The 23,657-nt window shown below is 43.7% G+C and overlaps 1 protein-coding gene across 1 annotated transcript in view; it reads right to left on the bottom strand.

Annotated features, from left to right (window-relative positions):
• The window catches only part of PRDM6 (PR domain containing 6), an 86,803-nt gene extending 65,866 nt beyond the window's left edge, over window positions 1-20,937 (bottom strand). Inside the window, exons 1-2 of the mRNA XM_004686502.2 lie at window positions 20,922-20,937; window positions 20,116-20,423 (exon numbers count right to left, since the gene is read on the bottom strand). Coding sequence (XP_004686559.2) covers window positions 20,116-20,423; window positions 20,922-20,937 — 324 coding nt within the window. The remainder of the gene's footprint in view (window positions 1-20,115; window positions 20,424-20,921) is intronic.
• Window positions 20,938-23,657: the final 2,720 nt, after the last annotated feature.

The following is a 23,657-nucleotide window of genomic DNA, read 5'->3' as shown; positions in this document are numbered from 1 at the left end:
TAGGACATATTTAGGTGATAATTTTAAGTAAAACAATCTTTCTCTGAATCATATACAGTACTGTATAGAATGTTGCCCCACTAAAATAGCACTTTTAAAAAGTGGAAAAATGGGGAAACTGTGGTAACAGAAAAATTGTTCCATCTAATACACATCTATATGCATATATGATTATCAGGAAAAAGCATTTCACATTTTAGAATTGTCTTCTGGTAGTGGGCTCTAAGTCTTTTTTGCTGTAGTTTCTGAATTTTTGGCAATAAATGTCAATTGTTTCATATAAGAAAAATGAATGAGGCCCAGCACAGAAGTATGACAATTGAACTCCTCAACTGAGAGTTCAGATGGACAATGCCTCCCTGTAGCGCAGAGTAGCAAAATCCCACAGATCGTGCAAATTAGCAAAGAGGAAACTGCCGTCACATCACATCCATTTTCCAAGCAGAAAACAACACAACACTCAGAAGGAGATGTTCCGGCATGGGCATCCAGACCACAGCTCTGGATACAACACACTCCAACACCAAAACAGTATCTACAATTTACTTAATGGTGACACTTGTTTCTATTCAAGATCTCGATTGCTCAAGCCTTCTATCCATTTCTACAACTGCACTTTCAGAGCCACTTTCAAACTATTAATTTTTTGAACTGGTTAAGCTGAGAATAAATACCTTGAATAAAATGAAAGCTATCCAAAACTAGCCAGTAATTCTCTCCAAGTAACCTACGGTGTGTGGGCCTTTTAGAAGACATGGTCAGTCCTTCAAAAACTATTTTTTGATATATTTATATATTTTTTATATCACTGTTCATTGTTGTACAGTGTTTGAGTTCTCCTCTGAGGTGGAGTCCCCATAAAATTCCCACCTCCAAGTCGCCCCTGAATCACTCACATTATAGTCTCTTGTGCTTTTTCCTGCCCCGCTTTGATTCCTCTCCCTCCTCCTCCCCTGCCGAATATCACTGATTTATAGTTTCCTACTAGCTCTGTCTTTTACTTTTTCCCTGATCGCTTGTTTGGTTTCCCTAATTTCTACCTTAAAATTGTCAAACATTGAGCTACAAATGAAATAATTTTTAAAATCAGGTTTGAAGCTCTGGAATAAAATTGATCTGACTTACCGTGGCCATATAACAACATATACATTTTCATTTAAAAATCTTTTCTTTAGCTTGCCCCCCACCCTCCGAAATTCCTTTCTGTTGCTTAATTTCCAAACAAGAGATATTACTGCTAGTCCTACATGGATGAATCATCTGAGAAGGGTCTCTCTAACACTGCTGACAATGCAATTCTAAAAACAGAAAATTATAGATTATCAGAGACGGCAGTTTACAAGTATTAGTTTAGGATCTGAAGCATGTCTTCGGAGGCCACCCAAAAAGGCAGCTTTCCCTGTAGTCCCCTGGCCCGAAACCCTAATCTCCAGCCCACAAACAGATGCATTCCTCTAATTCCAAGAGGGGGCAGGGCCAGGCCTCACCGGCAGAAGCTTCTGGTGGCACCAGCAGGGAGGTGAAGGGCCAGGGAGAGAGCATCACAGTGGCCCTGGAAATGGCTAAGGGCTGAAACCCCACAACCACTAGCACCTCTCCCACCTTCCCACAGGCTTTGTATCCAGCTTCTCCTCTTCCGAACCCCTCACTTTTGTCACCCAGTCTGTTCTCATTCTTTAAGAAAACCCTCTTGGTTACTTCTCCTCACCCTACTCAGCAGTCACTTACAAGCAGGCATTCCTTGCACATGTTGCTACTTTGCCGCCTGGGTTAGGTTAGTTTCTCTTTTCTGTTTCTTGGTGTGTTAGAAATAACAGCCATCAATACTTCCTGCTTCACGAGCTACTCAGTATATCACCTAATTTTTTGGGAAGTTCCATGTAAACCCCAAACTTCCAAAACTCTTCCTCTTAATTCTTGGTCCTAGACAGCTGGGTTTTCGAGTTAGTTGTCTGTTTTTCTCTGTCACGGCACAGCTCAATGCTGTCTGCTGAAGGGTTACCTAAGGACAGATCCATTAGACTCTGAAAGGAACCAAAATGTGCTCCCAGGTCACAAAGTGTGAGCTTCCTCCTCCCCCCCAGCAGAGGGTCAGGTCTGTGTAACCCTCCCAGTCACCAGGAGAAAGAGAAAGGAGAAAGACTTCTAACATGGAGACTTGCTATCTCCCTCACGCCGGTGTCTGTTCCCCTCTGGAGCACCAATGTACTCAGACATGTTCCTCCTCTGCCTCTCCGTCTATGGCATCAGATGTTCCTTAAAGTCACATATCAACTCACAAACATTCCCACACTCAAGTGTCTCCATGTGACGCACACCCTGACTGCCAGCTCATGTGAGAGATAAGCTGAGCTAGAGTCACTCCGATTTTTGAAGGTTCAAGGATGTTCCTGGTTTTACCCTTCTCGTTATCGTCTCCATGAAGGGTTGAGCTCAGAGGTCAGTGAAACTTCCATTACTAACAGTTAAAGCAACTGCAACTAACGGAAAAGAGCACAGGCAGGTGAAGGATGGAGCTGGACGGTGAGCAGGACAGAATCATGCTGATTCTCAGTAAGACACCCCAAGACCTGTATATGCTATAATGTAGTACTACTGCAATTCTTACACATAAAGGCCCCTCCCTGGTGGCGCAATGGGTTAAAGCACAGCACTCTGAAGCTGTCCAAAGCCACTACAGCGTGAATTCAATCCCTGGCCAGGGAGGTGACCCCCATGGCACAGCAGACCTCTCCTCACCCGCCCACTGCTCCCCTCAGCAGTGTATTTCAGCCCATCTGCCTGTTCTGCTCCCCACTCTGTCTCTGGTGAATCCTCTCATCAATCCCCACTCCCTCATCTTTGGCCTGTACTCCAGTTCTTATATGCATAAATAAACAAATCTTTAAAAAAACAAATAATTCATACACATGAAAATAATATATTTCCTCTACTGAGTCAAACTGTTCCTCTTCACCTGCACCCAGCTCTTGTCAAGTCACCCTCCTGATGGTAGATTCCTATTCGCACTCCAACTCTGTTCTCTGGAAAGCTCTCACAAAGGTCACCTATGCATCTTCTAGGATCTTCAGCCTCATTTCTTGCTACCAACCGCTTGGAAACCCATAGGCCCTTTTAAACAAAAACAACTCCTTTCCTCTTCCTGTGGGCTTTTACACTTGCTATTCTTCCCAACTTCCCATCTCTCCTCTTCGTTAACGCTTCATGCATACTCATTCTTGAAAAACTTGACTGCAAAGCCTTTAGCGGAGGCTTTGAGTGACTCAACTCCCCAAATGGTCCTTCATCCCCGTCCCCAGTGACCCCTCCAGATTCTCACAATCAGGTGGTATATTATTTTAGTCACTATGGTTTGTTCATTTCACTTAAATATTTCTACCTCAGTTTCTGGTCTCTTCCTCACCTATTGAGAACTCCTCCCAAGCACAGACTGTCTTTTTTTTTTCTTTTGAAGATTTCTTTATTTATGCATACAGAATTGGGGTACAAGCCAGAGGTACAGGGGCAGTGAGAGGATTCACCAGAGACAGAGTAGGGAGCAGAACAGGCAGGTTGACAAAGTACACTGCTGAAGGGAGCAGCAGATGAGACATGAAAGGTCTGCTGTGCTGTGGGTCACCTCCAGGACTAGGGATCAAACTCGCACTGAAGCTGCTGTGGCCAGCTTGCAGTGCTATGATCCAACCTGCTGCACCATCAAGGAAGGCCAGGCTGTCTTTCTAACACAGTAGTGACGAGTGACAACCCTGCAGAGAACCTGGACTAGCTTGTCAGAGAAAGATCGAATGGCTGGCAATGGGCGTCCTTGCTCACACTGCAAACTCTCCCAGAACTGGGACCCTGACATCAGCACTGCCCATCCCCACAGTTCCTGCTCTGGGTCTCGGTGAGAATGTCATCACATGTTCAAAGCCAAGGCCTTCCTATGTGACACACTCCACAACTGCTTTCACTGAAACTCCCTGCTTTAACAACCATCTCAAGGTTTGAACAGGATGTCCACCCCTGGAGACCTCAGTTCACCAATAGGAGCTAAGAATCCACCAGTGTCTCAGCCAGAGGGAAAGGTGATGTGACACCAAAATGAAACTTCGTATCTTACAGACTGCATACTCCTTTCTAAGTGCCCCTAGACACCCCGTTTCAAACTTTCCAGATGCAGGGCCCTCTCTGGTGGTGCAACAGGTTAATGCACAGCACTATGAAGCTCTCTGCAGCCACTGCACCATGTGTTTGAACCCGGACCAGGGAGGTGACCCACAGGGCGCAGATCACTTTCCGAGACAAAGTTGTTGGATCCAAAGTCAACTGCATGAAATATCTACCATGCTAGGCCACTGAAACCAGAAGTCTCCACTGTTCCTTTCCCTGGGTAAGGAAAAAAATGGGGGGAAAAAAGGCACCTCCAATAACATATTACCTTGGAGGGCAGTTCAGTCTTGGCTCTGACTAGTGAGCCATGGGTCCCTCCCATGGGTTGCCCAGGGGGGTGTCCACTGGCCTCTCCCAGTCCCCACATCCTTGACTGAGAGCTGTAAAAGTTGCATAACTCCAGGGTTATTGGACCTGGATCCAAATGTAAATGAACTGTTGGAATACTCTGAAGTTCTGGGTTGGGGGGAGCCATCAGGAAACCCCAAGCCTTTTTAGGGCTGCACAGCTGGCAGGGTAGCAAGGACCAACTTGTGCATAAAGGCAGGAGGCAAGATCCTGACAACAGAACATGGTAGCTGGAAAGCCAGTTTGTTCGGTACGAAACAGGAATTTGCCAACTGCTGAGAAGTGAAGTAAATTAGGGCGAACAAGGAAATTACTGGCTGGGAGACAGAGTTATTATGAAAAGCTGATTTCACTGTCCAAAAATGTTAGCCTGCATTTATTCTCAAAATTATCCAAATATTTCAGCAATTCTCTATTTATATGTGTGTTTGCTGGACATTTCTTCTCCAGTCTTTCATAATGCAAAAGTGATTTGCTTTGAACCCACTGCTTCATTTTCCTCACAACCTACAAAGCCTAATCTACCTGCCTTTCTTGATCCCAAAACATCTGCACTTGGAAAGGATTGTTAGCTGACCTGAAGCAACATGTCCTACAATAGGAAAAAAAAAAAGATATTGTTCACATGGGTACAAAGTTAAGTTTGAGCTGCATATGTCTTCCCTCCAGCGGCCACTGTAACAGCGGGTCAAGGTGCTTTTTAGAACCTATTTCCACTTGCCTGTGGAAGTCCCGTCCTAGAACACAGGACCTCGGAAGACAGGCAATGACAAGTGGGGACCAGTTCAGCACTACCTTGGGTATGCAGAGTCTATAAAGCAATTTCCCTGTTTTGCCCGTTTTAGAAAACAACGCACATCATAATGAGTGCATGAGTCATTCTCGTGGATGGGACTTAGAATTCAAATTGAATTAACTGTAAATGCAAGCAATTTGAAAAAAAATTAAGGCCTTATGTTCCATGTTGTCACTACATTTGTTAGTTATTTCATCACTGTGTGGAGGCGTTTAGTTCCAGGCTAACATTTGGACAGATGGAAAGCTCCCCTGGAGCACCCAGGTCAAAAGAGCCAGCTCTCTGGCCCTCTTGAGAACAAGCAGGCGGCCGCTGGCTGCAGCCAGAGGCCCTGTCTCCTGAGCCCTGGGAACAGGTGGGGGACCACCTGCCTCAGAGAGACCCCAGAAAAGACACTGGTGGGTGTTATGAAATCCCATATACATCAGAAAGCAACAGCAAGGACAATCGTCCTGTTGTTTTCTGTGGTAGAGTTGTTAGCATAAAGTTAGTCTCTATTCCGTGCTGGTATTTTGGCAAACAGGATCCATTACACTCAATGGGTCAAATGATTCATTTTTCAAAGCGAAGAGAGTTGAGGGAAGGTGAGAGGACTAACATCAAAATCGTAATGTTGATTTGAAATACTGTCTATTACTTTCATTACTTAGCGCATTAAGACAATAAAAGCATGTGCTTATAATCTCAAAGAATCTAATATGGACTTGTGGTAAGAGGCAAAAAGCATGTTTTCACGGACACATTAAAATAAACTACTCTTCACGGCAATGAATATTAATTTGCTTCATTTTTGTTGTCTCTAAAAAACAGCTTTCCATGTTAGCCAAATTCCCACTTAGAAAAGTGTTTAGCTTTTGCAATCATAAAAATAAAGACTTCACAAGAAGCCCTGTGAAAGAAACACGCAAACAGCCTGTGTTCCTGCACGCATGTACTTGGGCGCTGAAATGTCAAGCTAGATGTCTCACTGCGAATGGAGGACGGCAGACTTTCAGTGGATGGAGTGGGCAGGACTCTGGTGTCGCCCTCAATGGGAGCAGACAGTGAACAGCCATGTTTGCAGATCCCGCCACATCAGGAGTGTGCCACAACCCAAAGCTGTCACTGTCACATCGGGCAGGGAGGCGGAGGCATGAAACAAGACCAGGCGTCAGATTGATACCCAGCTGTATGGTCCATAATCTCACTCACACGTCATCCCCCACTTGGTCCTGAAGATTTGATTAAGCTGCACACTCAGACTCCTACCAGATTTCCCCCACCAAGTCCTTTCCTCCGAGTTCCGCCTAAGGCAGCCAGCCTTGCCCCACCCAGGCTGTCTCCCCAGGACATGAGGAGGGGCTCTTTAAAACCAAGCTGTGTGCTTGGTCTTCTCCACAACACCCACAGCACTCAGAATAAGACGCAAAGTCTTTCCCCCGAGCCTGATATATCCGACCTCACCTTCTATCATGTCTCTGAACTGGCTGCGCTTGTGGCCACTGGCCTGACCGTGAACATCTCCTTCCTCCTGACATGTCGCCATCATGACATCAGCAGACTTGTCCATGCCGGTCAAAGACGACATATAAACAAGGATTTTTTTTTTTTGTAGTGTTTTAAGTCTGTTCTAAGTAAGAGTCTACCAAACAAAAGAGGTAGCAAGTGGCATCAGAGGATGAAGCAGAAGCTCAACAACTCAGCAAGATGGCTGAAGGAAAGAAGCGACCCTCAAAGTGAAGCAGATTGAACAGGAAAAGAAGGGAAAGTCTGGCAGTGGGAACTAAAAAGATCTGGGGGAGAACAGGAAGCAGTTGATTTAGAGTAAAGGAGCAGATGGAAGAAGGAAACACCATCTGCTCATTTACATTGGGGGGCTCAATGATCAGAGTATGTATTCGCCCCCTCCATCTGACACTCAGTGAATGAAACATCTGGGTCCCCAGCTTGCATTCCTCCTCCCCTCCCATCTTCCCGCTTATCTCTGTGCCACAAAAAGCACTTGTTAACACTGCTTCCAACTGAGTGACTGACTCACAGTCCTACTACTCACTAGTTTTGAGGGCAGAGTGATCTTGGCCATGGCAGTAACCTGCAAAACACCTCCTGCATAAGGTCTCCAATGAACTGTGTCTCTGAATGCTGGTGAGTCTTCATATTCTGAGCTAAACATGTGGAGCTCAGTATCCTGAAGCACAAAATGGACCTATGTATGACATCAGGACCTGAGCACGGGGGCTCCAGGAAGATGTGGTTGACCGAGGAAAGTGTACCCCTAGTCCAGGGGCTGGGGCCAGATGCAGGTTGATGACCATGGCAAAGGTGGGGGGTGAGGGACAGAGTGCCGGAATAACTCTCAGGTCCAACAGTGGGAGAGGCAAGCAGTGTAGCAAAGGACCAGGTAAGAGCTACAAGTCTGACGCCCACCATACCGCAGTGGAAATCCTGCCTTTACTACATACAACCGTGAACAAGTCACCTAACTTCTCTGTCTTCATCTGAAAAGTTGCTGCTAAAGAATGAGTACCTCACCCTTGTCTTGCTGAGTTATTCTGAGGATGAATTAAGATGTAAAGCTCTTAGCAGAGTGCTTGGCACAGTGACTCAGCTTAACTGTGTTCACTCTGTCATGCTCACAGCAAGTGCTTATGAAGTGGTTTTTGTGTGCTAGAGACTGAGTTGCCAGGACTACCAATATGTCACAGATAGTGATTACAGTAGTTCTAAAATGTTGGACTCGAAGACCAAGAACAGCTATGAGAGCATGGTAAGTTGAGGATAAAGAGACTGCTGGGGGGAGGGGGTGTTGCATTAGTGAGCTCAATTTGAAATCCTATCAGGCCATCCGAAAAGTGATGGCCCACAGCCACCTGGGGATGGAGGATTTAAGTGAGAGCCACGCAGGCAGTGAGTCTAAGAAGCATCATTCAGAGGGGACAACCAAAGCATGGGGATAGGTGATCTCAAAAAGCAGGCGACACATTCATAGACTATCTCTCCACAGGAGAAGTGGGGAGCCAGGAGGAAAGCAGGAAAAGACCAGCAAAGTTGCAGAGGTGACATATAGAGAAAGTACAAACTGCCAAGTGGTACATACCAGGAAAGGAGCACATAGCCTCTCTATGGGCAGAGGGAAGCACAGAAGGAGCTGGCAGAAGAAATGGAGAGGCAGGTGCCAGGGGATGTGGCACCAGTAAGAGGCAAGGGAGTTAAGGTATACAGCTCATGGCCACATACATCAGACCCACTGAGAGTCAACACTGAACGCCAAATGCCACCTCCTCCTGAAGCAGGCCTTGATTACTCCAGGGATCATTCCATACTGCAATTTCCATGCAGGGTGATGCATTCTGCCCTTAGAGCTGCTTCTCTAGCCCTATCCTGGTGAAGTGCCACAATGCAGAAGACATAGAAGTCCATGTTGCTGTCTTGAGTCCTTTAATATAACTACATGTATCTACCTACACTCCCCTCATTCCCTCCGATCCACTGAAGGAATATGGTAAGGGAAGAGATGGAAATGTCCAGAGGTTAGTTAGGAAGGGAAACAAGGCTGAGACAAGAATTAACACAGAGCAGGCCAGATATGGCCCTGAAGCACAGAAGAGGCCAGGTGAAGTCAAGTAGCCAAGACAGGAGAAGAGGCCAAAGGAAAGCAAAGAAGAAGGTAGGGAAACGCAGAGACAGGCACTTGGTCTTTTCAAGTGACATTCCAGGACCTAATAAGATAATGGTTAAGAAAATTGACCCCAGGTCCCAACACAGGACAAATGAATCCAAATGTTTTAGGGGTCGGTCCCCAGATTGAGTTTTAATTGGATCCTTTTGCCTAGAATTCCTTATGTATACTAGGGTTAAAGAATCACTGAGCTGGGGGAAACATCTAAATATATGGATTATTCCTTTGTCAACATGGTAAAGCAGACATAATATATATAAAACTTAACAGTTTAACCATTTTTGAGTGAAAAATTGAGAAGCGTGAAGAACAGTCACACTGCTGTGAGATCTATCTCCAGAACTTTCTCATCTTGCAAAACTGAAACTTTATGCCTGTTCTAGATGATGAGTCTGTGTGCCGGCTTCGCTCCACCCTGCTGGCTCTGTTAGACTTGGAGGTGATACACAGCCAGGGGAACCCAGAGACACTGCCGGCCGAGAGAGCCTGGCTTATGGGGTTAACTGCACATCAAATGTTTTGAATATCAGCCTTACTTAGATGGCCATCTCAATTAAAACTCCAGATACCATAATAGAAAGGACTAGTGTAGTATATAGTATAATGAATCCATATTTGGGAGAATATTAAAGGAGAGGGAAAGGGATCAAAATAGGGGAGAGATGTATTCTTACATAAGGGCCCAAGAGTGAATTGGTGATGGGAATTTCGTGGGGACTATACCTGAAAGGAGAAAGCATGCATTGTGCAAAAAGGAAGAATGATGTAAAAAAAATACACACACACACGTATATATATAATTAAGCTGAATTATAAAAAAAAATTTAATTGAAATAAAGTTTTGATCTTTATGATATGCTTTGATATTTTTTCATCTAAAATGTTCTGCCATTTGGGATCCTTGCTTTTCATAGGGCTTATGGGGGCTCATCTCGGAGTTTTAGGGTACACTGCCAGGTCAGTGTTGACTAACACACACATACACACACACACACACACACATTCATGAACAGTGGTGAAGTGTGACCATGATGACTTGTTATTTATTATTTACTATTAAATATATACTCTATATTTACTAAGGTCTCTAATATGAAGCCTCAATATATTTTCTACTCATAATTCAATAGACACTGTCAAACCTATTTAATGAATTGCTGCTGATTTGAGCTCGATGGTCTAAAAGTCAGGTTTAGGGATTCCTTATGATATTTCTATATGTTTCTAAGTCATTTCCCTTACGCTTTCATAACGCAAGTCAGGTCTCTGTTGTAAGGATGAGGAACAATCATGATTTCTGAAATCACGCAGACCTAGGAATTTTAAGTGTCTGGATTGGTATTTTCTTTATTGCTCTTGATTAGAAATGTAGTTTTAAATATGAAAGCCATCCAAAGCTTTTTGCTACATCTATGTTGTATGATATCCTTTTAATATATAGTTTTTTCTTTACTTATAAGCAGTGTTAAATTAATTTGTATTTAAATATGATTTAAACCAGTTTTATAGAAAGCAGTTCACTCTAAAGTGCATCTCTTGGTCTACTTTGCACAATCTTGTTTTGACAAATAATGTGATTCTTCACAACTATGTGCCAAGTTCACTGGACTTAAAAACTTTTATCCCAATTGAAAAAAAAAATCTTTTTGTTACAGAAATGTGATAAATGACAACTTTAATTGGCATAATAGTTCAATAAGATTCTTTTATGTGAGAAACAAAATACAAAGTAAGCAGTGTCCCAAAATCTTACATACACCTAGATAAATTAATGAGGATTTCTGTTTTAAAAAGCATTTCAGACAGTCTTGATCCTTTTCTGTTAATACCTTCACGTATAAAAAGAAAATGTTCTTCTTCCAAGTGAGAATTAAAATCTTCCTACAAGCCCAGGGAGACTGGTCATGTCATTAAAGACTAGTACCATAAAACATGAAAATATCAAGAGAAGTATTTCTAGAACATCTGTAGTGTCTACAGGTTATTAATGACATAGAAGATACACACAAGGGAGGAAGAGACTGGACACATAATCAAAATTCTCTCCTGGGGGAGCCACATTTACACACATGCAGACACGTCTATGAAAATGGAACCAACGGTTGCTCTTTTTAAAATGTGCTTTAGAGTACTGAATATATACTGCAGTTTTTTTTTTTTATCTAAGTGGTGATTCAGTAAAGTGAATGTGTATTATATTACACAGCTATCTCTCAAAAGGCTATTATAAAAATCAACTACAATGGGTTATCACTGATTATACTTTTGCAGAACTTGGATTTCTTTTTAAGAATATATTTTTAACAGAAAATCGCCACCATGTTAATGTTTAACAGTGAGCGTTTCTTCTTTGTGGATGATTCAGATCAGATTTTTAGATATTGATATACTGAAATTAAGTGCTTGCCTCAGTAACCTAATATTTTTCAGAAACCTCTCTCCCAGGAACTATCTGTGCATTTTTTTAATATCATAAATTAATTGTAGTATTAGAGCGAGACAAACACAGCATGTTCTGAAGCTCCGTCTTCTACCTCCAATGTACTTAAAAGGCTATCTTCCATTTTGGAATTTGCATGGATATCTGAGAATTTAGTAGTGTTGCTTTTGTGGTAAACATTAATTTTCCCAGGGCTAACAACACTTAAGTCTTGGTGCTTTACCAGACACCAAAACATGACTTGATTACATTTCATTTGATTTCAATTAAAAGCACTTAAGGAGCGTTTACCGAATTAGATTCCACTCAGTGTTTCCATAGAGGACACTTTTTTCTCTGAGGCAGTTTTAATTTAATGAAATTATCACACAGAGATTGAAAGACGCTGTTCATTTTAATGAAATGCACTTAATCCTACATTGTTATTTCACAATTGCACACTATAAATTTTAGTTTAGTAAGTGTACGAGGATGCTGTCAAAAACATCTGAAATGCTGAGTTCCTCATTCATGACCCACCCAAGCCAGATCTACTCACAGGTCTTATAAGTCAACAAAAACCAGAAAAATTGCCTGAAAAAATATTTAACACTGAGAAGGTCATCTCAAAACACTGAAGTTACAATACTGCCATTTTACTCCATTTGTATACAGTGAATTTTACAGAAACTTAAAATTGAAAACAAACTTGACTTATTCAGCAACAACAGCCAAATAAAGCAAGGTACCCCGAAGCCTGGGACTTTCTGAAATATGACATTTCCCCCTTTTAAACAGAGAACTGTCTGGAGCTCAAATGACTTTATATTGAAATCAGGATACAGTGAAAAGTGCTTTGGTCTTCACAACATTTTCTAAAGTGTTATTATTTTACAAGCGCCAGTGAGTGTGAGAGTTCCCAAACGGGAAAATGATGAAGAAAAAAACAAAATGATAATTAAAAACAAATGTCTAAAGGCAGTGATTTTGTAGGAAGTATAAACCACACGCCGGACGCTCAGTGGCCAGAACACTGCGGACACTTCTGCTATGCCCATCTCTGATGTTGCAGGAAGAAAGGAGGCTCTGTGGTTTGTGGTTAGTGATTAAGCACCCAGTGAACTGGCTGTGTGTTTCTGTATAGGAAAACCTGCAGCACTATGAGCTCCACACTTGTAACAATGTCTTTATTACACCTTCCAGAAGTAATTGACCTAAAGCCCAGTGATGCTACAATACATCTATTGGATAATTAGAACTCTAAGGAGCAACAAATAAAACACATTATTGATGGCTAGCTCTTCAATCAAACAAATATTTACCGTTGCAATTTGCAAAAATTATTTCCTCTGCGGCTGGCACCATTGCAAAAGCTGGACTACGGCACTGAAGCATTTCAAAAGCATCTGCCCCATCCTCTAAAATTAAGATGAAGATTCAGAAACAGTGCTACAACCGTTAGAACAACCTGCGCCTAACCCAACCTCACAATCTGTGACGCCTCCTCCAAAAATAATGAAACTTCAGGATTAGGAGTTTTGAAAGTCCGCTTGACCTTGAGACTAAGAGCAGCAGGAGGGGTGAAGAAGGCTGACCTGGTTTAGCGACCAGTAGCCATACATATCAGAGAATGTCCTTGTTGTCAATGGTCATTGCTGAAATCTGTCTATACCACACTGGAACAATCAATTTTGTAAATGATTGCAATAATCAAGGAAATTGCCTAATTTATAAATCCTTGCATACGGCATTTTAATGGATTCCTCCATTTTAATGCTGATGCCTTCGGAGCTAAATGAATTGTTGTCCAGGCTGTCATTACCCAAAATGATAAAAACATTCCGTCTGGTAGGGAAACCATATCTCATAGATATTCAGACCCTCAACCCATAATCACTCATTAGTGACTTCTGTGAAACTTTCACACTGCTAAGACTCCAGAATTGCCGAAGAAAGGGGTTACCTGTGCTTGTGCCCTGGAGGAAATCCTGTTACAGTGCTGAAATGGAAGCTGAACTGTCTGTGCCCGGGGTGTGCCTCTCTCTCCCCACAACCTCCCATTGTAACCGCGTCTCTTAGTTTTTAAAAAAAGATTTGTGCACACAGAACTGGGGTACAGGCCAGAGGTGGAGGGGTCGTGAGAGGATCCCCCAGAGACAGAGTGGGGAGCAGAATAGGCAGATGGACAAAGTACACAGCTGAGGGAGGCAGCGGGCGGGTCAGGAGGGGTCTGCTGCACCATGTGGGTCACTTCCGGGCCTGGGGATCGAACTTAGGAAGTGGCTGCATCTAGCACCATAGTGCTGTGCTTTAAGCTGCTGCGCCACCAGGGAGGGCCCACGTTTCTTATTGCTTACACGCTGGGTGATCTTTTAGCCCCAAGTCTCAGTGTCAGCAAGCCTGGCCAAGCTGGACTCCCAGATGCTGAAGCACACGTTACAGGGATCACCCCGGATGTACCGAGGCACACAGGGATACACAGATGGACAGACACCCCACTCTCAGGTTCCTGCTGCCAGGTATGTCTCCAGCTCCACCTGCAATGCGGCCAGTCCCTGAGCCCGCCACACATAGATTGCGCTCCTCAGTAAACCTGGGCCAATTGATTCCAGCCAATAGAGTGCTGTCACTACTTTACTTACTGCTCAATCTCACTAACCTGACATTTATGGCGCACTGATTGGCCTCTGTCAGTGGTGCTGGTTGTAAATTCACTTTGAAAAGCTTTGTGTTAACAGCCTTCAACCAGGCTCCAAGAAGAGTACGAACAGGCAGCCTGACAATTGCTCGACCTCCTGCCCTTATTACAGTGAGTAAATCAGGTTTGAGCCATTAGGCTGGAGCCTGGGGCCCACACAAAAAGGATTGACATGACAAAAGGTCAACCTCTGTCACACATGTGTAACAATTTGGATAATGGAATTCTGTAACTTATCTGAGCGAGGTGGCAAATGTCTACAAAGAAAAGTAGATTCCACTCTGGTTTCTCTGGCTTTTATGCTAAGTAGTGGGCCTGGAGTCAGTGTTTCTTATGTAAATACACAAGGAATGTCTGAAGGCAAGCACAAGCAATCTGGGAGAATGGAGGATTCTAAAAAAGAAAGACAGGAAAGAGGCAATCTATTGGGGAGATCCTAGGGGTGCCAGGACGTCCATGCTGCTGAGAAGAGAGACTTCTGAGACTGTGGACATACTATTGCTCCAGTTACGTGCAGGTAACCACACATTCAAGCAAATAACGCAAACCGCCCTCACTGGCATGGTGAAATAAAGGGGTTCTCCTGCGGGCTCCTCAGGCCTAGAGTTCCCATAATCACATCTTGACCACATTGCTGGTGGTCACACAGCAACTGGGAAGGGCAGATTTCATCTGTCCATAACTCTGAGATCCTGGTTTCCATGTCACGCTCAACCTTTAAATCCACGTGGAAAAAGAAAAAAATCCTATGACGTCAGAAAAACGCACTTACGGACCAAGAAATATTTGCAAATTATTTTCCTCCCAGGGACAAAATGTTATCTGCAAGACACGCCATTTGTAAACAGTAGATAAACGTCACCGAAGAATGAGAAAAATAGTCTGTGGATACACACATCTCTCTTTATAAAGGATCTGCCTCAGAGTGCTGTAATGTCACATACTAGGATTAAACCTCTCCAACGTGAGGAGTTCCAAGTAGCTGTTAGGTTTTTTTTTTTTTTTTTTTTTTTAAGCTAGGTCATTTTGGAACTAAGAAACTATCAAGGGCGGCATGGTGCTGGGTGACCCCTACCCCAAAAATGGTGCTGGGTGACCCCTACCCCAAAGGACCAGGGCTATAGATGGACCTTCCCAAAGCCAAGTGTCAGCACCAAGTTTTGATTTTTAACACAATGCTGGAGACCATTCCAAGAGGCGGCAGATGGTTTTATAGTTTATGTAAAAGTATAAAACGCTCACACTCTATCAAATGGGCACCAGTATAAAAGGCATCTTCGGATCAAATGAGGCAAAGCCAAAGAGATACAACAGCTGTTACTCGGCAGTGTTTAAAGCATAATAGTAACATTACTATGGTTTATATTTAAGGAGACATTATTTGGAGTTTATGTGTGTGACATATTCATGACGAAGCTGACAGGCAGTCTAATATATTCAACAACCAATTGCTAAGAGATACAATTTTTACTTCACTATAACTGCAACAGCCACTAATTCTATCCCCTGGTGTTCTGGCGCATTAGGCCAAAATGAGCCAAAATCTCAAAGCAAAATGTGAAGGACACAGTTGTAGGATATGATCATTGGAACAATCTTTAAATGTTTTCAGTTAATTTTTAAATGCTTTTATTTTAATTTAAAATGATTACTTTTAAAGGATTTTTTTTACAATATCTAAACTGCACGTGGGTACAGCAGTATGTATGTGGGATTGGGTCATTTATTAAAACACATATTAACATGTTTAAAATATGAAATCAGTTTGTTTCCTTTTAGTACCAACTGCCTGTGATGGTTTTGAAGTATGCACATTTAGCAATGTGTAATATATTTTTGATACTGGTTTTCACTTAATATCTTTTGACTTAAGCTAAATGGTAATGCTGAAAAATAGACCAGTTGCTTAAAAGCAAAAATTCTTATTAAATCTAAAATATGATGGCACCGAATCAAACCACAGAAAAAAAGGCCATATAATGTTCATACTTTGTTGTTCTGAAGAAAGATAATGAAGTTTCCCACACAGCACAATTGAAAGGTAGACAGTCAAATTTACTCAGAAGACAGGTTCGGTAAAATAAATCCCTTTCTACTTCCTTGACCATAATCCTAACAAGTCATTACATTATTTCAATTAACAGAATAATTTTTCTGGGGTAAAAATTAGTGCAATTTATTTTGTCATTGTTACTAAAGTTTCTTGTCAAATCAGACTTTGAGTTGAAAGGTCTGAGTAATTCTAGCTTATCTTACACTGTACCATTATTTTAAACTTCCGTATTTTATTCCAGTAGATTTTTAAGTACACACTGTATACATTCCTCAGGTCTAGGCATATTAAGTGCTGATGTTAAACAGAAAGGGAAACCATGTGCAACTAGATAAATTTATCTCAAGGGAAAAAGGGCACATTAATAATTGAGATAATGTTTTCATAAATGTTGGAATCAAATGTGTCTTTTCATTTCTTCATTAGAAAACACATTAGAATAAAATTATCTCACTCTCATCAATAAGACCTAATTGCTGGGAAATGTTTTCAGAAAGATTTTTCCCATCATGTTCAAGTAACTAGATATATATCATATACATACCCAAGTCTAACTAAGATAAACATACATAATCAGGGAAAATGATAGTTTTAAATAAAAATGTTGTAGGGTGGATTATACAATTTCAATTCATTATTTTTCAAACACAGTAAAATTCAGATTCTAAAAGAAATTGACCCAAAAATTGACTAATCTTTGATTTTTAGTTTGTCACTTTCCTTAGACTATACCAAAAAATTGCCTTGACTTAGTATTAAAAATAGAAAGAAAGACAAACTCTCATAATTTCCTATAAATACCACCAAAGAGTCAAACGATCTTGATGGTAATGGAATGATAATAAACTTTCTTTAAATTAATGTTATTTTTAAGAACAATGATTATATATAAAGAAAATATTAACTGAAAGACGGTAGCACCCTTATAAACCCCCAAATGAGCTTTCGAGGGCTGATAGATGTTAAATATTAAAAAATCATTTTTCTACAAAGAAACAGAGCTTTTAATGATTAAACAAAAGGAGCAACTAAGGTGAATCTGATTGTTCCTGTAATAAGCCTTCATGTGTATAATAAAGTAAAACCATACTAAAAACAATGAACTGTAAACTGAAACAAAAATCCATCATCTACTTGGAAACAGTGACGGGCAAAGATTAGCAATCCATTTATTGTCCTGAAATAAAGATAAGTAACTCTTGTGAGACCAGCAGGACCTGCATACTGAACTCTAAATACAAAGACATTTCTTCCTCAGCAAGTTATTTTAAATAATGAGTGACTTTTAAAATGAAGTGGTTATGATTCAACTGCTTTTAATTTCTGAAAGATCTGCTTTATGTCGACCTGATATTCTGGAAGATATCTAAAAGAACATGTTGTAAAAGGGGATAATTATTCCATGAGTCATTAAACAATTATTCCTGAAAGTTTTCTATAGACCTACAGTATATTCCAATTGTAGGTTCTTTCTAATATAAAAGACATAATGATTTAAAAACTTTCACAAAGAATTTAAGTTTGCAAGGGAAGATGAAAATTTAAGGAACACTCCAAAATTTAGAATCTTCTGCTATTAATGAAACTTATTTCAAATTGTCACATTTCATAAAAATAACAAATCATGTGCTTAAAATTTTTAAATAAACTCACGCTTCATTGCTAAAAAATAATTACACTGATAGGAATCTGAAACCTATTAAAGTCTGAGTTTCATCTTTCAAAGGGTCACTGGCATGAAGTTACCTAGCCTCAATCAGTCACATTTATATGATCTCCCGGGGAACTGACACATTTTGCATGTCTGCGGTTTTACAATCCTTTCAATCCCCTGAATGTATGTTATTCTAACTGTTCTTACATATGATAAAAATACAGAGATTATGTCCCAACTTTAGGAGTAGAGCCTTGGAGAGTATCCAAGCATACACCCAGCAAATCTTTTCTAATCCAGAACCAACTCTATGCACTCCCCACCCCAACCAACACAATCAATTCCTATTCTCCCAACGACAGGCACGACTCTAGCTACTGAAGTACTGACAAAAACCAAAAAAACAAGTGATGCCCCAGCCCTTTAACTACGGCAAAATGCTCACTTCATCAAGTACAAGTTGAGGTACAAAAGAAAGGCTCCAGTTTTCAGTACTAAGGCCTAGCGTTCTATTCTGCGTGGAGAGCCTTTTCCTGCCAGCACCAGTCATCCAACACCTTTTACAAAAAAAAATAATAATAAGGAAAAAGAAATGACCCAATGAAATTTTGTTTTCATGATTCTGTTCCCTGGCACGCTAAAAATGGAAGGGCGCTGACTCTTAGGCACCAGAGGGCTACAGAACAGTGTTCTGTCGTGACATTTCTGAACAGAACATATCTGTACCTCTAAGCAACTGCTTCACTACTTCACTATTTCCTCAGAAGAAAGTACTGGCCACCCTTTAACTGGGTGGTATCAGAGTGCCTCCCTGGAGGTTAGATCTGACTAGTCGGAAACAAAAGCCAGTTAGGAAATACTTCACAACCAGATGCTCTGATGCTTTTCTACGTGTCAGTTTTTCCAGAAACACTAACTTCTGACCTGTCTCAATACACAAGCCCATTTCCTCTAGCCCTATTTTCTTTTAAAAATTTCAATTTTTTTTTTTAAGGAAACAATCCTAGTTGGCAACGTAAATATTCCCAAGTTGTTATTCTCATTCAATAGTCTTCTTCTGAAAGACTGAAAATGTATAATGGAAAGGCCCAGGCGTGGGCAGTGGTGGGCTGTCCAGTCCCATGGCGGCTGTGGGCTGTGATGCCAGCACTTAGCTCCACCCAGGCCAGGGGGCCCTGCAGTCAGAGGCCTCACCACCCCTCTGCTCACAGCTGGGGAAGGCTCTGGACACTCGGTCTGGTCTTCACTCATACAGTGCTAGCCAGAGTGGGTGCTCAGCCATGACCTCGGGTGAATGCCTGAGTCCCATGAGTTCTAGTTAGTTGCTGTTGGGCAGCTCCCAGTGAAATGATCACTCTGACGGGACACTGAGTTAGGGTGAGGGTAAGCGGAAGCAGAATCGACCAAACCAACCTGACTCCTGGCATTTAATACACTTTTTTTTGTGGTATTCTCATTGTACTCCCTTGCCGAGCCTCAGCTAGGGTTACCTATTGCCTAAGCTTCTAAACATCTTATATTTTATAAATAACTCCCACGGGTGGGACGTAGGTAGGATTAAGGGCAGTGCTACCCACCGAAGGGCTGTCTCTTTGGGCATAAACCTCAGTAATCAAACCTGCACCTTCAGGGGAAAAAAATCTCAGTTTGGCGTTTTTCATATTGGTTATTTATTTTTAAATAACAGCATCAGGTAGGATGGTGCCACTGAAGTATTATTACACACTGGCTTATACCAAAGTGCTCAGTGTGTCAATACTCTGCTTTTTCTACCTCGTTGAAAACCACTGTTTAGCTGTACTTTGTCAGAGAAGCGGCAGAATTCATCACTTCTGGGTCCCAATACGACTTGCCAGGTTTGGGTACGCACAAAGTTGGGAGACACCGTAGTCTCACCGTGCTCACAAATGTGTTTTTATCTGAGAACGTGAGTCTGACTCTCCTTCGTCCTGTTTCTGTTCCTCCTTGTGAGTAAAAACCTTTCAGAAGTGCTTGGAACAGGACTAAAGGTCACTGAGCTAATGCCCCAGTGCCCAGGCTCGCCTGCTCATCTCCGCTGATTTCTCCTGATCTAAAAAGACCAATGGTTAAGTAAAACCCAGCAGCCTTGCCGGGACACGGGACACAGGCGGGCTACCTAACGCCCTCTTCAGAACCTGCAGCTCTGTGCTTCTAGTGGGCCGGCTGCTGTGCCAGGTGTGGCCTTACCAGACCTGAAAATCTATTCTACACTAACCTCTGGGGAACACAGAGGCTCTCCCAGAGCCACCCCGGGGCAAGGGCTGGCTCTCTGCCATCAGAGCCCGCGGGGCAGCCAGGTGCTGGGGCCGCACTTACCTCCCAGAGATGCTGCGTGTTCCTCACGGCGCCCGCCTGCACCTTCTCGGGCGGCAGAAGCACGCCCTGGAAGGGCCCGATCCACGTGCCCTGCTGGATCCTCTGAGCCGCGCAGATGCCGTAGGCCAGGCCGGGCACGGTGCTGGTGCACAGGCACACCTCCCTCGGCAGGTCCCTCAGCCACTCGGGCAGCTCCGGCGGCGGCGCGGCGGCCGCGGCGCTGCTGGTTCCCACAAGCCTGCGCAGCGAGTGCAGCGGCCCGTGCATCGGACATTCACCGTTGCGGTTGTCAGCGCACATGTCGCAACCTGCGGGGACAGGAAGGAGGGAAGGGAGAGGGTCAACCCGGAGGCTGGGGTCCATCCCCCGGGAAATCCCAGGCACAGGACCCCGCCAAGTCCCCTTAAGCCACCTTCGGGGAAGGTGAGGTTTCTAGGATGCCGGGAGGACGCGCGCGCCGGGTGGCTAATTTAGACACTTTGCGCGCTCAAGTCCTCCTGGGGCTGAGTCCTGGGTGGCCCCCAAAACCTTTGGGGCTGGGAGCCCAAAGTGAGGCGCTCTTCTTGGACCTGAGGGCACTGCTTCTCCTGCTGGTCTCCGGGTTCCCATTTCTCTCCCCGTTTCCGTTTCTGTTTCCCCAGCCTCTCTCCTGTTCCCAGCCCGCTTTCTCTCTAGAGTTTCCAGGTGTTTATTGCTGTTCCACTAAGTCAGTCCCTCTCTTGCCCATGGCACATTCTACAGGTCTCTTTACCACTACAGAGGAGACTTTAAAAATCAACAGGTCAGCCAAACCACCTGTCTGGTACCGAGTGCCACTGCCATTCCTCGGGACCTGTGCCCCCGCAAGTGCCCAGCACAGAGGCAGAGCGGGTCTGGGGTCCAGAGGAGCCAGAGCCCCAGTCCACAGCAACGGCTGGGGGTCCCATCAGTTCACCCAGTAGCCCCACTCTGCAGGCGGCTGGGAAATGCGAGGGGTTCTGCTCCAAGGGTTTAGGGTACCTGTGCTTGTGAAAACTGTTCCTACTAGCCAAAAAGAAACCAATGGCAAATGTGATTATCAGGGGAATGGGCCTTTAGAGATGGGGGTAGCCGTCCAGTGGAGAGGGCCTGACTCCAGCACAGTTGATTCCCAGGTTAAATGAGATTATCTTGCATTATAAACTAAGGAGACCTATTATAAAGCCAGGCCCCTCTGAAGCTCTGCAGAGCAGTCAATGAGCAGGAGCCCCCACCCTCTGGGTCTGGAGGCTGTGGACGGCCAGTGTCCATCCACTGGAGCTGGGCAGGGTAAGGCCAACTGGCTGCAGGAAGCAGGGCCTGCGGCAACCATGCTGTCGGTTTGCAGCGCCCTCCGGGTTATTAATGGGCCTGGCGGAGCCGCCTTGTCTGTGGTGTCTGTGGCGGGCTCAGCAGATCAGCAGACCTGCCTCAAGGAGGCAGCCTCTTCCCCCTGCCCCCACCCTGCCCTGCTGCAACCAGGCCTCTTTAGCCTAGGTTTCCTGGGGAGTCACTGTGTCCTCTTGCAAAAGAGCACCAGTGACTCAGAGCCCCATATGGCCAGTTCTGCTGGCAGGGACAGCGAGAGCTGGGCAGCAGCAGAGGACTGTCCTCAGGTGGTTGACTGCCTCAGGGCTCCAAGCACCAGCACCTGGAGACTGCTAGGTCCCATGGGTCACCGTGTATGAAACCGCCCAGGAACATGCGACATAGTGAATCCTGGGAAACCTCAATGAAGGATGACTAAATCAAGAGCCATGAGCACAGTGGGGGGACCCTCCTTGGGCCATTTCTTCACACAACAGGTAAGGGTGGAGTCTGAGCAGCCTATATTAGAGGCAGCGGATTCCAGTCCACCACGTCCCTTCAGTCAGCAATTCCCCACTCCTCCCAAGAGAGCCCAAAGAATATGGGACCTCCTGACTACGGCTTTTGGAAGTGTCCCCAGATTTCTACAGTAAAAAGCCACAACCTGTTTCTGCAGCCAGACACAACTAGCAACCTGTTTGCTAGTTGCTGCAGGGCTCTGGACCTCACTCACACAAATCCTCTTGCAACACACGACTCATGTAAAAACTGTGTCAGGTTCAGCTTTGGACACTAGGACCAGATGAAAGCAGCCCAACTTTCCCCACTTGTCACGACCCCCAGGACACACCCTCCATGTACTCATGCAGCTTCCGAATGTAAAAGTAAAAACTTACAAAGAGGGGATGCATAAATAATACAACTTCGAGTTTCCCTGTCCCAGTGGAAGCCAGACACCTGTCTCAACCCAAACCACCAGCATGTCATCTAAGTAGCTTGAGTCCCGTTTGGCAGATGAGGCAACTGAGGCTTCACGAGCAATGTAACTGGACCAAGGTTCGTAAACTCGAGAGTGCAGAGAAAGAGTCACAGCCAGGTCAGCTTGATTCTAAAGACTAATGAAAGCTCAGTCTGTAGAAATAAAAACTTCATTGAAGCAACAATACTGGGACCACCAGGAATTGTTGCATGTCTGAATTATAGTTCTCCCCATTTGTTTCCACACTCTTGGGCTTGGGGAGATTGAAGAGAATGAATGAGGGGAGTAAATGGATAATGCCCCATAATTTTGAATTTTTGTGCCTAACTTCAGAGATAGCCTTTCAGCACCTGAGCAAAAAGCTAACACAAATGTCAATAGGCAAAGGCACTATGCCCATGAAAATAAATGTAAATCACCCCCTGAAAACTGCTCAGCAGACTTTTCTTTCTGCTCGGTTCAGAGAAACAAAGACTGAGAAGCCAGAGTGCTTGGTATCCACACCCCTGACATCCGCAGCAGAGATCTAGGCCCTCCCCGCATCTCCACGAGACAAAACCGACACCAACTGCATCAGACACAAAATAAGGAGCAAAAGCACCCACTTCAGCCATCAGCCCCACTGTTAGCAGGCTTACTCGGGATATGTGTACTGCATGATAAAAGCATCCTTCTAGAGACCTCCTGGGCTTGCTAAGTTGCATTTCTTTCACTGAAAAAAAACTAAATAGCATTTTGCAGTGTGAAAAGCTGAGGCTTTCCCAGTATAGAGAGGGCTACCTCTCTGTTAGGTCCAGGACAGAGAAGGCAAGATCAATCTAATTTCATTAGTCTGCTCCATGTGAGTGTGAATTCGTGAAGCACTTCACACTACCTCAAAATATTCTGCCAGGAAAGTCGAAATACAGGTTACAGCCTAATGCCATTGTATTTTAATACAACAAACACTGGCCACTGAGATTATCTGACTTCTGACTTATGCCTCGCAGCCCCAAAGGAGCTTAAGTATGTTTAGAACAAGTCACTGATTACTCAGAGTTGACGAATGTGCAACGAGTGGACATTCTAACAGTGTCTTCTTGAGAGCAAGCCACAAACACCTACATGAAACGCTGGGGTGGAAGCTGAACAGAGGCCCAATGACACACATGTATTTATTTACAGACACATAAGTATGTGTGGCTCTAATGATACATACATCACATATGCATGCAGCAGCTATAATGCACGCAGCATCTGAGGTGAGCAATAGATCATG

This window comes from Condylura cristata, unplaced genomic scaffold (assembly GCF_000260355.1).
Source record: "Condylura cristata isolate star-nosed mole 26May11 unplaced genomic scaffold, ConCri1.0 scaffold00021, whole genome shotgun sequence".
Lineage (NCBI taxonomy): Eukaryota > Metazoa > Chordata > Mammalia > Eulipotyphla > Talpidae > Condylura > Condylura cristata.
The sequence above is the reverse complement of the archived record's forward strand: the minus strand, read 5'-3'. Positions and strand labels throughout refer to the sequence as shown.